This window comes from Papilio xuthus, unplaced genomic scaffold, assembly GCF_000836235.2.
Source record: "Papilio xuthus unplaced genomic scaffold, Pxut_1.1 DF827777.1, whole genome shotgun sequence".
In the NCBI taxonomy this organism is placed as follows: Eukaryota; Metazoa; Arthropoda; class Insecta; order Lepidoptera; family Papilionidae; genus Papilio; species Papilio xuthus.
In genome coordinates, this window is record NW_013530872.1 from 1,649,889 (window position 1) to 1,666,001 (window position 16,113).

The 16,113-nt window shown below is 31.6% G+C and overlaps 3 protein-coding genes across 3 annotated transcripts in view; all 3 read left to right on the forward strand.

Moving 5' to 3' along the window:
• Positions 1-249: 249 nt before the first annotated feature.
• On the forward strand, positions 250-4,512 carry LOC106115628 (sorting nexin-4). The gene is made up of 10 exons (XM_013309064.1): positions 250-430; positions 501-607; positions 829-967; positions 1,254-1,431; positions 1,597-1,735; positions 1,922-2,049; positions 2,507-2,669; positions 3,067-3,228; positions 3,712-3,826; positions 4,032-4,512. The coding sequence occupies exons 1-10, from the start codon at positions 350-352 to the stop codon at positions 4,083-4,085; spliced, it is 1,266 nt and encodes a 421-aa protein (XP_013164518.1). The 5' UTR covers positions 250-349; the 3' UTR covers positions 4,086-4,512.
• A 2,677-nt stretch (positions 4,513-7,189) lies between these two features.
• Positions 7,190-8,142, forward strand: LOC106115725 (uncharacterized). Its single transcript, XM_013309187.1, has 2 exons — positions 7,190-7,404; positions 7,944-8,142. The coding sequence occupies exons 1-2, from the start codon at positions 7,228-7,230 to the stop codon at positions 8,100-8,102; spliced, it is 336 nt and encodes a 111-aa protein (XP_013164641.1). The 5' UTR covers positions 7,190-7,227; the 3' UTR covers positions 8,103-8,142.
• A 1,845-nt stretch (positions 8,143-9,987) lies between these two features.
• LOC106115942 (uncharacterized) overlaps positions 9,988-16,113 on the forward strand; it is a 59,982-nt gene continuing 53,856 nt past the window's right edge. Inside the window, exon 1 of the mRNA XM_013309603.1 lies at positions 9,988-10,314. Within this exon, the coding sequence (XP_013165057.1) occupies positions 10,244-10,314 (71 nt within the window). The 5' untranslated portion in view covers positions 9,988-10,243. The remainder of the gene's footprint in view (positions 10,315-16,113) is intronic.

Genomic DNA, 16,113 nt, shown 5'->3' on the forward strand with positions numbered 1-16,113 from the left:
GAATCCACTGAAAACTTAACAACACCACGCAAAGAGTATCAAACAGTTCGGACTTCCCTAATTTTTTTTTAAATATTGTTTTAACTTTTTATAATTATGTTAAACAAAATTTAAAGGCTACTACTTACTTATTTAAAGACTATTTCCATGCACCGATATTTTTTTAATGAATACTTCAAAATTCTAAACTTACGAAAAACCGGTATCGTTGACAACTCTAAGCATGCGTCACTAAAAGTCATCACAAAATTCAAATGTCATATTCCGTGTAATATCTGGAATAAATAATTTTCAAGAAATTCCAAATTCTATAAAGTTTTAATTGTACTGGTAGGTTCTTTGTTTAAAAATGATGTCGGCGGATAATTCGCCGATTAAACCTTCAAATTCGTTCAACGAAATAGAGATAGCTGACGATTTTGAAAATCAGGTATGTTGTTTTTATTTACCCTCGTTTACCTTTTGTTGTAACAATAACTTTTATGTTGCTTCAATTTTAGGATACATTGTTGAAACACGTCGATATATCTATCGTGGAGTCAGAGAAACGTGCAAACGGTACACTTCACGTACGTGATCATTACACGGTGTATTTGATTGACCTAAAGTAAGTTCGCTTCATTGTTACACAAACGATTTACATCCCTATTGTAATACAATTAGCAACAATTTACGGACACGTTGCTTGCGTAGTTTATTAACAATTTTATCTTTAACTATACCATATAAACAGAGTTCTTCAAGCTTTGATCATAAAAAATACATTTTATCCTAGTAACGTACGCCCCTCTTTTTTTGTATATCTTAATTTGTATAAAAATATTTCAGAGTAAATGATCCTGAGTACAAGTTAGTACAATCAAAAATCAGCACAATTTGGAGACGGTACACAGAGTTTGAGCAGATACATGATTATCTCCAAGTCACATATCCCCATGTAGTGATACCACCACTGCCAGAGAAACGGGTAAATAAAAAAAAAGATATGTGCATAGATATTTTCATTATTTTTTTGTTAATGGTATTTTTAGTGGACTTCTAACAAAAGCTCATTTCATTTTAAGCAAACATCAAGTGTAAAATTTCATTAAGAAAGATTATCACTACTACAAGATTGTTTTCTTAATTTTTTTTTATATTGTAGACATAGATAATTGTTAGTTACTTGCTAAATATATTATGAACTATAACTAAATAAAATTAAACATTTCACATTTCCTTCATATTATATATGTTTTTTATTTTATTTTCAGGTATTATATGCTTGGCGAAAATCAGATACAACTGACCCAGAATTTATAGAAAGAAGACGGGCTGGATTAGAAAATTTCCTTTTACGAGTGGCATCTCATCCTCGATTGTGCTTTGATGATCAGTTCATTAATTTTCTTCAGCAGGAACACGGCTGGAGGGAAACAATTACTGACAGTGGTAATGCATTTGGGTATTCATAAAGTATTTTATTTTACAGTATGTAAAAAAAAATTCCGAGTTTCACTAAAAAATTTAATATAATGATAAAAGTGTAAGATTAGTCTTTCACGGAATTTCATCGCTTTTTTAATAGTTTCCTATAATTCATAGTTGTAATTGCAGGTTATTTACTTTTGGCGGAGAACAAGCTAAAATCACTTTCAGTATCAATAAGATTAAAGAAACCAGATCCAGAAATTGAAAGTGTCAAAAACTATGGCAAACAATTGGAAACAAATTTGGGAAACTTTCTATATACTAGGTGAGATAAATTTATAACACTACTCCAAAACCTCTATGTTCTCCCAAAAATATAACGAAGACCCATCATCTCTTATATTTTTCTCCAATTAATTTAAAACTAAGATATAGCTGGCTGTTGGAGAATAACTTAGGAGCCATAAAACTTTTGTTTATTTTTTCTTTATTGTGACATTTACCTACACAGGTCAAGAATAATAGAAAAAAATTACGCACTATGCAAACTTCATGCTGATTATGGAAAGTTATTTAGTGAATGGAGTGTAATTGAAAAGGAAATGGGAGATGGTTTGCAAAAGGCGGGACATTATTTTGGTAAGTTTTGCCAAAAACCAGTTTATTTGAAACCAATTCTTTTTTACTTTTAAGATGACGTTCTATGATTTTTTTTCTTCTTTTGTCTCTTGCTTGAGAAATTTGGCAAATGACTAAGTTTGAATTACCAGAGGTCCAAATCCATGGGAGGGCCAGCCGAGCCAATACCCCAGGCGACAAGTTCAAAGGGCCAAATTTTAAGTTAAAATTTGACAAAACTGATCATTTACCTAACTTTCATCATGGAATAAATATAAAAGGTAAAAAGTAAAATAGGGTAGGGGTGGCTATTTTTAGTTCTTGCCTCGCCTAATAAAATTGGAGATCTCAGACTGAGTCATGTATGTCATGTGACCAGTTCATAACACTTAATAATCTTTTATCAATTGTCACTCATGACATCATGCGTTCAATTCAAAACACACCGTCATAGTTTTTTTAACTTTACCTGTTCCAGATTCAATAGCGGATAGTATAGATGCAATGGCAGAGGATGAAGAGCAACTGGCTGATCAGTTAAAAGAATATCTGTTCTATGCGGGAGCATTGCAACATCTCTGTACAAACCATGAGGCTTTGCAGCGGAATCTGGAAATTGCTCATGACACTCTTAACAATAGGTAAACAAAACTACTCCTAATTAATGTCCATGTGTTCATCTCCACAGAATTTTCGTCCGAATGTAAAAAAAAACTTAATTATTATAGTTCCCTGCAATCATTGGAACCTTTCAAACCTTACCTTGACCTCCACAAACATTTTAAAACCAAGATAAGATAAATCCGTTGAGCCGTTCTCGAGTTTAAGCGAGACTAACGTACAGCAATTGATTTTTATATATAGATTACAACAGGTCTGATGTATTCTTTTAGTCACTCTTAAAATGTTTAAATCCTCATCTGAGGAAAAAGTAACAACTTTGATGTCAGTAGTTTTGTATTTAAAATTTCTACTTTTCCGTGGAATTGAAAAGTTTTTAATATATGTGGTTAGTTAAATGAACCTTTTCTTTCGTAGGATAGGTGAACGTAACCGCGCTGCGGCGGGCAAGTCGGGGCTGATGTCGCGGCTGTTCGGCACCACCGAGCCCGACATCGTGCGCGACCAGAGCACGCGCGCGCTCGACGCCAAGCTCCTCGCTGACCGCCAGGCCATCGACACCGCGCATGCACAACTACAGTGAGATATACATATACATAGCTGAGGCCAAGTCGCCTGTTCGTCACCACGGACACTAACATAGTGCGCGAAAAAATAAAAACGTAGTAAAAGACAGTTCAAAACATCGCTACATACGTCATGCATATGTATAGTTTGACCAGCAAAAGGTCATATTATTCAATGTTAATCTTTTTATCAGAGAGAATCGTTTAAATATAAAATAACGATACAAGTAACTCCACTAAAATTGATGACTTGCAGATCAGCTCACGGATCACATGTGAAGCAGATCAGTGATCCGACTCATAGCTCAGTTCAATTAGTACCTGCGTAGAGTTATACCACCAAGCAGGTCACAGCTCATCGACTCACATAGTTATTATACATCGATGAGCTGTGATGAGCTGATGAGTAGATCAACGGTTTAAGTTTTTAAACAAGGTTAAATTAGCACATGGCTAGAAATAACATTTTAAATGTATGTATATCACTTTGTTATAGAGAGTTCACAAAGAAAGCAACAGCGGAGATAGAATATTTCCAGAAACAAAAAGACAGAGACCTGCACGAGTCGCTTGTTAGTTTTATAACTTTACAGGTGAAAGCTGCCAAGAAGGTGAGTTAAATACACACTTTTATTTAAAAAAAAAGTATTTTATAAATGCCTATAAAAAATTAGGTGGCAATATGAATATGACCACATTTAAAAAAAACTTAAAGTACATATTCCACCTTATTTCGTAAACATAGTGTTGCCATATAAAAATAGTTTCAGTGTGCCCCTTTTAAAAAAATGATAAAATAAGTATTTTTGCTTTTAGAATTTGCAAGCGTGGACACAAATCAAGGAATGTATACAGAACATGCCCGCCTGAAGAGAAGAGGAAACATACCAAATTATTTCATATTACATCTATAGCATGTAAGCATGTTAAAACTTTTTTTATATTTAAAATTATTATAATTAAGTTATTTTAAATTTCAGCAATTTAGGAATTGAACAAAGCATCTGCCGACCTAGTTTATTCAAATATACGGTCGAGGAAATAAAAAATCACAAATCATAAAATTGTTTTTACCTTTTCCAATATTTAATCGAGAATTTTTCTGACTATAGACAATTTAGAGATTATTCGGACCAAACACTAACCATAGACATTTTTTTTCTTTTTCCTCGACTGTATGTGGTTTTTATAGGTGCCTGTACTTTGCCTATATAGAGAACGTACCCTTATTACGTGATCCGTTTAGGGGGGGAGTCCTTAAAATACTATGGTCAGTCACAGTAGGGGGAGGGGGTGGCTTAAGTTTTTTTACATGTAGTCGTTAGTTCTTATTTTTCATAATACATAATTCACTAGAAATTTAAGTATGCATGCAGTCTTATGCTATAAAGAAGAATATGAGCCAAATTATTTTTTTTTCAATTTTTGCCTGTGAAATGATTAAAAATCTTATTTATGAATTACTACGTAAAAAATAAAGGGGGTCTTGGCATGTACTACGAGTAGTCACCGAGGGGAGGGTGGGGTCGAAAAAACTAAAAAAATAGGTCATGTGGTATGGGTATGTTCCCATATCACCTTTATGGTTATTTTTTTATGCCATGGCATTATCTACATATCATTGTAATCGTACGATCTCCTTTTAATCAACATTTTTCAGTATTCAATTTAATAAAAGACAAAATATTTTCATCCAGTTTTAAGAAAAAGATACCTTTTGTATTTGTCAAAAAAAGTTTTCTATGTAATTGAATAAACAGAAAATTCGGGTTTAATTATTCCTTATTTCTTGAATAACATTTTTAGAAAGGTCTTGTAAATTTTAAAATTTAAAATACATATTTTTTGCAGCCCTTTTATTATGAACATTTTTTTTTGTTTTATAAACATTTAGTAATATTTTATTATTTTTAAAGTTTATTTAGTGTTTTTACAAAATATGCAAGTGGCAATTTTTTAACGTATATTTTTTAAGATTTATTTATTATTATTTGATATCGGCAAAAGGCAATAAATATAGAAATAAGAAATTCAGTATATCCTTGTAATTAAAATGGCAATATTTTTTATTTAAATTTAATTAGTTTCTTTATTATTTTATTATAAATCTGTATTTTCTGGGAACTATGTTTATTTATTACTTTGATGAATATGTTTAAGTTTCTTAGTAAGTTCTCATTTCCACTGGCGCGTCCACGCGCGGTTAACCACTAGGGTGGAAATAGGTATTAAATTTATCTTTTCTTTCCGCAAGTGTTTTTTTTTTATTCCTTTATAGATAGCAGCTCTAAAAAAAATTAAATGTTTGCTCGTACCTTTGGTCTATTAATACTATTTAATTATTTATCAAATTATCTTAATCTTAAATAAATTTAATTCCAAAATTAACTTAATTGACCTTCATATATTATTTTGATTATTCCACTACATATTGTCGAGAAAAGTAGTTTAATGCTTCGGTAAAATTATTTACTGAGTTTCCATTTGCGTTAAAACTGTATATCAATAAATTGTCATCTCTCTCATTTTATTGGAAAAAAGAGAGATAAATATATGTTTATAGTGATTATGTCAGTGGAAACTTACGGTTAGATTTATAACGCAGCTACTTTTGTAAAGTTTTTATCGTATCCTATGGTCAAGGCACATTGTATCTAAGCTGTGATTTTGTAAACCAACGCGATATATACAGTATGTTTAATATAAATTGTTGATTTTTTTTCTTTTAGATTTTTTATGTTCAGTTATTTATGTTGATTTTATTTTGAATTATTATTTTAATAAATTATCAAATTTTAATAATTGATTTTTATTAACGAACATTTTTAAGACTGAACCTAGTTTCCACTACTACTTTTCCTTTTTACTAAGCGCACGGCCAGTATTGAAAAATGGTCTTAAAGTATCATTTTCCTTCAATGGATTTTGTAAATAAATAAATCCTCTTGTTCACATCTGTATCAAAGTACCAAAGCACAGTTCAAAAGGACAGCATAATAGGGCATTTAACAGGACTAATGTACTTTGAACGACTTCTTATGTAAAGTCTCGTGAAAAGGAGCTGATGGGAGAATGTACTATGCAAATTGTTTATAACGACATTAAAAGAATCGATTTTATTTAGTCGTAATATCCGATACATGAAATTCACGTCCTGTTAACTGATGGCGTAATATTTTCTATTGTATTTTGTACTAGTTTTAGTAAAGAAAATTTATTTATTCTCTAGAAAGTTCATTCTAAATAAAGATATAAAAACAATTCAGTCCCAACATAGTTTACCTTGACTTTGTAGTCTGTGTGAACTGGACACGTGCGCGTCGCTAAACCAGTCGTGTGATCCTCATAATTGCTACCATTATTGATCGAAAATGTGTCATACAACTACAACATATTATACAGGTATGTATTTGTATCCAATGCTACCTAAACAAGACTTTTATTCTAACGTTTATACTGAGTTAGTCCACTGTTGAACGTAGGCCTTTCCCATCGATTGCTACAATGCCTGGTCCTGTACTTTCCGCATCCAGTGCGCAATCTTTTTGTCTCTCATACTTTTTGTATAAATAACTCAATACATTATAAGTTTTTAAGTAAAAAGACTCCAAAATTATTTGCAATAATCATAAACACAACTATATAAATACTGATATACAAGCTGTCGCCTGCGAATTTGTCCGCGCAGAGTTAAAAAAAAAACTTAATTGGTAGCTTATCTGTTCTTCCGTCTTGTTTAGACTATGTTCTATACCAATGCCAAATTTCGACGAGATCCATGAAACCGTTCTGGAGATACCTTCTAACAAACATCCATCCATCCAAACGTTCACATTTATAATATTAGAACGATATAATGAAAGAGTAATTACAAGCATCAACTTTACAAGGTTTGTCGCTATCACATAAATAATTCTGAAACACGTCATACCAATCGATGGGGACTGGGTCGCCATTGTTCCGCTTGCCGTCATATCATAAAGACGTCATAGAACAAAAAAATCCTAGTAAAATGAAGCACCAGCAAGTAAATGTAGATTACTGGTCTATGGGCAAAGCTATGCTAATGTATGGCGGGCTAACAGCACTGTGCTGGCTGATGCTAAGACTCTTCAACACTGTGTTCACGCTACCCCGCAGGTTGAGGTCGCAGCAGGAAAACATACAAAACACACTCCAGGAGCTCCAGGTATGGGCATTTATACTAAGGACTAGTTGATAAAAGAGTCATCTTACTAATATTATAATATAAATGCGAATGTTTGGATGGATGGATGTTTGTTAAAAGGCATCTCCACAACAGATGCATGGATCTTGCAGAAATTTGGCATACATCTATGCCAAATAACATAATCTAGAAGTACACATAGGCTATTAATTATGTTTTTTAACTACTCGCAGTCAGAGTCGCGGGCGACAACTATAGCCTATTTTAGAATAAGTCAATAAATACATTTAAAAAAGTAAAGTTTAAGCTCATTTGAATTAACACAAATCTTACTAATATTATAAATGTAAATGTTTGGATGGATGGATGGATGTTTTAGAAGGTGTCTCCAAGACGGCTATAGATGAACGGATATCTATGAAATTTGGCATACATATTAAACATAGTCTGGAAGAACACATAGGTTACTAATTATGCTTTCTTTTTCATTCTGCGCGGTCGGGGTTGCGGGCGACAGCTAGTCTATTATAATATTATGAATGTACTGTGTATACTTTTAGAAACGCTTCCCTGACCTAAACATAACTGAAGAGGACTTGTTAAACGCTGACAAAGAACTGGAGAAGCTCCTGAAGGAAGACGAAGACGAGAAAACAAAGGAAAAGGACGTACCCAAAATACTAGAGCCGCCCAGCGAGGAGGACAAAAAATCCATATAAATTTTTAATTTGACTATGTTAACTGCACACACACAATCTCTCAAACAAAACAATAGAAAAATAAAAATAAATGTTCTGTTTTTATTGAATAATTTTGCTTTAAATAATAACTACAATAAGCTGTAAATTATTACAGTTAAAAAGTCTTAATTAAATTATTTCTGGGACAAAATCATCGTACATTCATTCTCTTTTTTTAGGTCTCCTTATCTCGATTCTTGATTAACCGTTGTCGTAAAATGTTTCATAATTATGTTTAAGCAAAGACATCGTAAAAAACCTTCTTTGTATCACCTGCCAGCAATAAACCATAACAATAAAAATGACTAACCATTAACAACTTGTTATGTAAACAAACATAGAGTAGACACGCATCAACCAATTTCCTCAAAGTCAAAGAACTATCAATTTACGCTTATTTAACGCGTGTACAATAACATGAGACTCTCACATAATTCAAACTATTCACTATAAAACATTTATACATAAATATTTTGTTATGTCTTTCATTCATTTTGCAAAAATTAGGATGACAATTAATTCTGTTCTGTTTCTGTGGACCCTCATACAAACATTCTACAGTACAAAATCTTAAAGAAAACCTTTTTACTTATATTGAACGTATTAACACAAACGCACCTTATATTCTTCATTTGAATATATTAATATTGCTCAAGAATTTGAGCAACTTTATGATAAATGTAATTGGATGTCGTAATACTTCTATACATTTATTGTAATGTATGTTATCTACTTACGAAGCAACAAGAAGTTACAATTTTTAGCTAAAACCCTCACGTATATGTGTCCGGTTTCACCGACTAGCTTCAAACCCATAGGGGGCTCTTCATCCTGATGATCCCTCGTCCTGACGAGCGGAACTAGTATTATTTCAATCGTTTCGGTGCTGACACCGGACAAATATACGTGAATATTTTAGCCGTTTATATATTAATTTATGGTAATTTAAAGGTCACTTTAGTTTTTGAAAGAACAATACTTCAGTATGCAAGGTTTAACTTTATTCTGTATATAGCCGTTGAGATCTTTGTCGCGTTAAATCATAAAAACTTAATCCGATATGAAAGCGGAGCTTTTTATTAAAATTGCAAAAGATTTAGTCAGTTGCTACTCAAGCAAATTCCATACTTATTCGTTTAACTTATTCTAGCTGGCAACAAAATAAAATAAACAAGGCTCTTAAGCTAAGAGATGCCGACGCAAAAGCTTCTTTGCTGAGATTGTAAAAGATTTAACAAGTTTACGAGCTTAAAGCTGAAATTTTATTTAATGCTACAGAATTGTCTCTATATTTTTAACTCTGGATAATAAGCTACCTATAATATGTTTTCATTCAATTTTAAGATAAAGTATAGCAATGGTAGATAATCAAACTTTGCAAAAGTCTGGAAAAAATATTTTCCAAAAATTACAATCAGTTTCAACATTTCGTTTAAAATTATGAAGTAAGTTTCTACATTTATTAGATCTAAAATATATCAAATATTTAAATATAAAGTTACTAACTATATATTAAGTTAAATGTACATTTTAACAATTGTAGAGTCGCACACCAAAAATCGTAAGTTCCATCCAGGTCTATAACATATTCCTTTTCATGATAAAATTATTTTCTGCGTACATATATATGTGTATTTGATATCAAATGATATTCATCGCGTATAATTTATTACGTTAAAAAAATCAATACATGTTAAGCAATTAAGGGCAAGTGCTACTTGCTCTTTAGTTCACCCACTCGACGATAGATGGAGTTGAATTATTAAATTGGAAAGGAGACCGGAGGCGTGGTTAAACTCCTCCAGAGAGCTTTCACCCCGGCTTTTAATTTTATTGATCTCTCATACCCATTCACTGTTCACTGTTAACGTAAATACTTTGTGCATAAATATTTATTTTTATATTAATATAACTGATAAGTGCATTGATATAGATAAGCTCAAGGTTTTGTGTACGGTGAGAACAAAACAATTGGTAATCGTGTAGCGAGTAATCAGTTGTTTTACTGCGTCGAATAACGCCGGCTGTCAGCTGTATCGTGCTCAAGTGCTTAGATAACCTGTGATGATGTTTACGAGTATGTAAGTTGTTTTAAAGTGAACTTTAGTGAAGAGTTAAAGATGACAAGATCTAGCTACCGTCCACTTGTGCCCCGATCTTCAAACAACTCGTTGGAGACAAGAGAAACAGAGTAAGTATTATCCCTTATCTTAGAAATGATTAATTTGTACACATAATGTACTTTAATGAGGAAAATTTTATTATTTTGAAATTAAACAATTCATGTCAATTTAGTTGTTATTTTATAAATTTTAACATCATAATAATATATAAGGTTTGTTTATATAAGTAAATAATAACAAAAATATACGGAATTTAATTTATGAAAACAAGCTGAATAGAATAGTGTACGTTAACCAATTAATATTCTAAAAAAAAATAAACATATTTTACAAATAAATTTACCTTTTAACTAATCAAAAACAAGACAAAACGTCTGTAATAAAAGGCCCCTATTTTATTATAAGAAAAATGCCCTTGCGAGGGCAAAAGTTGTTGCTCCTAGCAACTGCATTCCTGAATAAGAAACCTGTAGGATTAGTTCTGCGATACCAATTTATCAATTATATCGTATTAAAAATATTACTTACAAGATAATTTTGTCTATGAACAATTGTGAATATTTTCATATCATCCAATCTAAAGATATTTTTGCACAACCATAAAAAGATCAAGATAATTTGAAACAGAAAGTCGCAAAAGGAAACAAGTTGTTGAAACAAGATTAAGTGAATAAGAAGTACACGGAGATAGTAAACATTTAAATTAAATGAAACAAGAGTTTAAAATTTTATTATATTTTAACATTAATAAATAAAATGTAGATTAATTAATGTATTTGCATATAATAAGCACATCGTCGTTAAGATTACGAACATACTTTTTACCCTCAGATGTTTGCTAATACTTTCTTAGACCGTCTTATTAGAAAGCTTTCCAAACGTAATTCTAATATGATTGCCTGTTCTACTGGTTATATCGGCAACTTGTTTTTTAGGTCCTTGGGAAATAGAAAGTACATTGATATCGCTTTTTAATCTAATAATTAATATAACCATATATTTAATTGGAATTACGAGTAGTTTTTGACTTTTTAAGGAGTTTTTTAGTTGATGAAAGAATCTTACAGTCGATCCAGTGAATTAAGAATTAATTCAGACAAAACACGAGTATTTAAAGTTAGTGTTGTCTCTTTCATTCTACTTGAATAAACTGAAATAGCATTATTTTTTTATTTACTAGAAAGCTAGTACAAAATAAAATGACCGACATTACGAGGAATGTTACGAGTTGTAACATTCGCGTCAAGCGGCACGTTGCTCGCTGATTTCCCTGTAACAACGCACTGACTGCATGAGTACTCGCGGTGTAACATGTTACATAACACCATCTAACATTGCTTTAGTTAAGTGTGACTGTATGACAGGTTTAAGTACCACGTACTAATACATATAAAGATATCGTATAAATGTATAAATCCCCCTTAATCTGTATGCCTCTGTATGCATTCCGTATTCATGATTGAGTAACGTATTGAATACATAAATCATTCAATTACAATTCTGTAGCCTGTTTAGAAATCTTTTTATAGATACTTACTCGAGTTAAATTTATTCATTTTGTATGTATCGATGTTTTGAAGAAGTTCAAATAATTTAAATTAAATAGAAGGCTATATTACATTATTAAAACATCTTTTTTTAATTCACTTACAATTCCTATATAGTAACAACAATGCATATAAATAAACATTAGCTGTCGCCCGCGATTCCGTCCGCGCGGAATTTGGAAAAAAAACTTAATTAGTATGTTCTAGTGCCAAATTTTATTAATTTGAGCCGTCCCGATAATACCTTCTAACAAACATCCAGCCGTACATCCAATAATCTAATTATTTTTTAATAATTTTTAATTTATAATAATAGTAGGATAATGGCTACCTTGTATAAAATTTGATGTATACAAGATTATTAAATGGGGATTACTAAAATGTGACATGCGCTGATATTGAAGCTAACACTAGTATCAATATAATAATTATTTAAATAATAAAAGTACTGCAGAGTAATATAACTAATGTACATTGTAATTATGTCGAGGATATATAATGGATTGCAGTTACCTCTACATTGTATTGAGAGTAGGGTCATATTAATTATATAGGTACGTTACATCTAATTCATATTATGTACATTACTATGTATACATAACAAATATATAAAATGCCGATGAATTGATAACCTACTTCTTTTTGAAGTCGACTAAAAATAAATAAAAAATAAAAAAGATCTTACTTTAATAGGGTTGCCACGTCGCCTAGTTGACAGACCAGCCAGTTTGGCCGGACATTTGGGTAGAAAGGCCGGACACCCTACATTATTGAGGATTTTGTCTCATTACTAATAGATACGAAATGTAAAAAGTCTAACTGGACTACCCGGACACTGTTTATTGGCCGAACATTCAATCAAAAACCTACCTAAGTCCGGTTTTATCCGGGCGCCTGGCAACGCTACACTTTAAACAACAACAACAAAATTTTTTACAACTAATCTTTTTTAAGTCAAATTTGCAGTTAAACTAAGCGTTAAGTATTGAAGTATGTCTTGAATAAAATATTTCAAAACCAATGTAAGTATTTGTACATTTAAATTTTCAATAGTAAACAATACACGAAGAACAAAGAAACAGTGTTGTAGTGACGCAAGCGCAGACATGTGTGAATAAAAAAATAAATAACGTTTTATTTGTAAATCAAACGTACAATTAATGTACCTTATATTTCAATGTTAAAATACCTTTTCTCCCTCCAACATCTTGTAAGGAAGGGATGGGAAAACTTAGATTTACGGACACTACGAGTATATCTGCGCGGACGGAGTCACAAGCGATATCTAGTATAGAATAAACCCCTCTAATCCCACTTCAGACGTCTGAAGACCTATCTACATCAGAGCTAACTTTTAATTAATCCGATTAATAGACATTGGATACGCCTTAAAATCCCAAGAATACATTTTATGTATTCTATTGTATACAGACTAACAAAATAGTAGTAAAAAAAAATTCTATTCCACATTTCTTAGTATACAAGCATGTGCTTTTATTTTATGAAATAATGCTTCATTTAAGCTGGTTTTAAATACACAAAATATTATATTTCTCTTAAATTCAAATATGGAACAGAACAACTTCCTCCTTCACAACAATAATGTTGAAAATAGAATACTCCGATCAATTAACACGTTGAAGCTACAATTATTCAGGTGAAGCTATAATGCGAATTATTGTAGCTTAACCCCTTAATTTCGGATTAAATGAACGTCGGTGGCTCAGGGGTCAAGCACTTGACTTGCAATATGCAGGTCCTGGGTTCGAATCCCGCCATTTACCAATGTGTTTTTGGATTTCCGATTTACATATGTACATTCCGACGTTCTTACCGTGAAGGAAAACATCGTGATGCAACCTGCACATATCTGAGAAGAAATTCAAAGATATGTGTGAAGTTAACCAACCCGCACTTGGCCAGCGTGGTTGACTATGGCCTAATCACCCTTAACTTAGGGTAGGCTCCGAGCCTCTCGGTGGGGACGTATAGTGAGCTGATGATGTTGAACCCCTTAATTTCGCTTATCTCGACCGCTCTATAAAGTTATAAAAACAAACTATCATTTAAGACATGATACACAAAGTGACAAACAAAATGATTGTATATATCTATCACATCATAGCCAATCTCATGATAAAGTTGGGTTTATAATGATAAAACCAAAAATGTTATCTTGTTTACATTCCCAAATTGCTTTCCTCCAGATCAATGGTTTCAAAGTCCAACAATCCAGTTATCAAACACTTTATTTGTAAATCTAGATAAGTAATAATATTTCCATGTTAAAAATGTCGCGGTAGCTAATTAGTGTATTTTTTATAAATTTAGTTTAATTATGAAATACTGTGAAAATGCAAAAAAAAATAGAATATTGATAATTTGGCAATCGACATAATGATAAACAAAGATTACAAAGTGTGTTAGGTTACAAGCAGTGCAGTAGCAAATTTTTATTTCGGTTTGGAGGAATTCGCGGGCAAAACTAAGGATAACAATAAAAATATAATTCGTGCTGGCTGGTTGCGCTAAAGTCATCAAAAATTATCGATCGCACCTTAATGACATAAGGTTAATAAAGATACAAATGTACGCTAAATTATCGCGTAATTTTGCTGTAAACGCGATTAATTCGTCACGTGCAGGAATTATAATATTGATATATAAATTTAATTATTTGTACACAGAAGGTTGTTTTCTTGAAAACTACACGTAACCTTTGGATAAAGAGGTCGCAGGGTCAGGGGCGCTGCGGGCCACTCGCTCATAGCCGCTTTCAAACTATCTCAGTATCAAAATAGAACTGTTTCCGTGTATACATAAATCATAACGATTGTATTTTTAACTTCAATCTTGAAAATGTTATAATCACGCTTCTTTATATGTCATTTTTAAGTCACTAGTTGTCGCCCATTACTCCTGCGCGGTATTAAAAAAATATAATTAGCTATGTGTTCTTGATATTTCAGACTATGTTCTATATGTATGGTAAATTTCATCGAGATTTGTTCAGCCGTTCTGGAGATACCTTCATACAAACATCCATCCATCTAAACTTTAGCATATATAATATTAGTAAGATAATATCACATCTAGCTACTGATAAACTGAAGCGAATCTACTGGAATGCTTTACCATGCACTATGTTAGTCCGTGCAACGAATCCTTCAACAAATATTTTTATTTAACAAGAGCGTGCTGACTGATGAACATTGTGTTTACATTGTAAATAAATGTCATGTCACCACTATCATAATGAGCCACTAGACAATTATATACAATTATTTCTAATGTTTTAATCTAATTAAAACTGTTGTTTTAAATCTTACAGCATGTTAAATAGTAAACAAGGTTATTATCTAGTGAAATGTTTGGTCAATATATGTAAAGATTAAGTTATTGATAGAATTTGACTTGTGTGTGGGGGCTTGTTTTGGTTGATTTACCTTTGTTTCAGAGGGGAATGCTTTATGCATTATGTGGGATTCTCTTCCGGATCGGAAGCATACCCACTAAACCCCCCTGTTCCTCCAACGCATCGGGACGGGATCACGGGCACGCTTTCGCTCTCGTCCGCGGCCCCGTCTGTTGGTTGATTTACCTGATTATTGTTATAGTTACTTAAAAGAGGTTAAGAATGACTAAACGTAAATCGTTGATAAAATAATAATGAATGAAATAGGCATTTATAAAAAACCATTAAGAAGTTATTATAAATTAAATTATTATGAATTAAAAAAACTTAATCAGTAGTCTATGTTATTTCTGGGATATGTTCTACAACCAAATTTCATTGAGATCCGTTGAACCGTTCTGGAGATACCTCCTAACAAACATCTATCCACTCATCCATCTAATCGTTCCTATTTATAATATTAGTAAGATAAGAAAGTAGTTTGTCCGAATTAAAAACAATAAACTTTCTTATTAATATAAAGTAGATCATAAATAAAATTAGCTATCGTCTGTCATAAAGATTGATTGTAAGTTTTAAGATTTTGAATTTAATAGTCAAATGAAATGCTAATTAAAAAGCTACAGGCGCTTGGAAAAAAAAGTAAATCGTATAACTTAGTATTAACGTTTACAAACTTTCGTAAGATAAGATATTATGTTTAGTTAATAATAAGGTAATTATTATAATATTAAATAATTATTAGACTTCGTTGACTCTGTTTGAATTCGGGGTGAGAAAATTTCGATATTGTATCTTTTATATTTATAAATGAGCAATTCTTGTATATATATATATATATATATATATTTATATATATATATATATATATATATATATATATGTGTGTGTATATTTGGAATCTC

Excerpts from the sequence above, each read along its gene's own strand:
- LOC106115725 (XM_013309187.1), top strand. The coding sequence starts at position 7,228 with ATGAAGCACCAGCAAGTAAATGTAGATTACTGGTCTATGGGCAAAGCT. Across the intron at positions 7,405-7,943 it reads ACACACTCCAGGAGCTCCAG|AAACGCTTCCCTGACCTAAA; the intron begins GTATGGGCATTT and ends GTATACTTTTAG.
- LOC106115628 (XM_013309064.1), top strand. The coding sequence starts at position 350 with ATGATGTCGGCGGATAATTCGCCGATTAAACCTTCAAATTCGTTCAAC. Across the intron at positions 431-500 it reads CTGACGATTTTGAAAATCAG|GATACATTGTTGAAACACGT; the intron begins GTATGTTGTTTT and ends CTTCAATTTTAG. Across the intron at positions 608-828 it reads GTGTATTTGATTGACCTAAA|AGTAAATGATCCTGAGTACA; the intron begins GTAAGTTCGCTT and ends AAAATATTTCAG.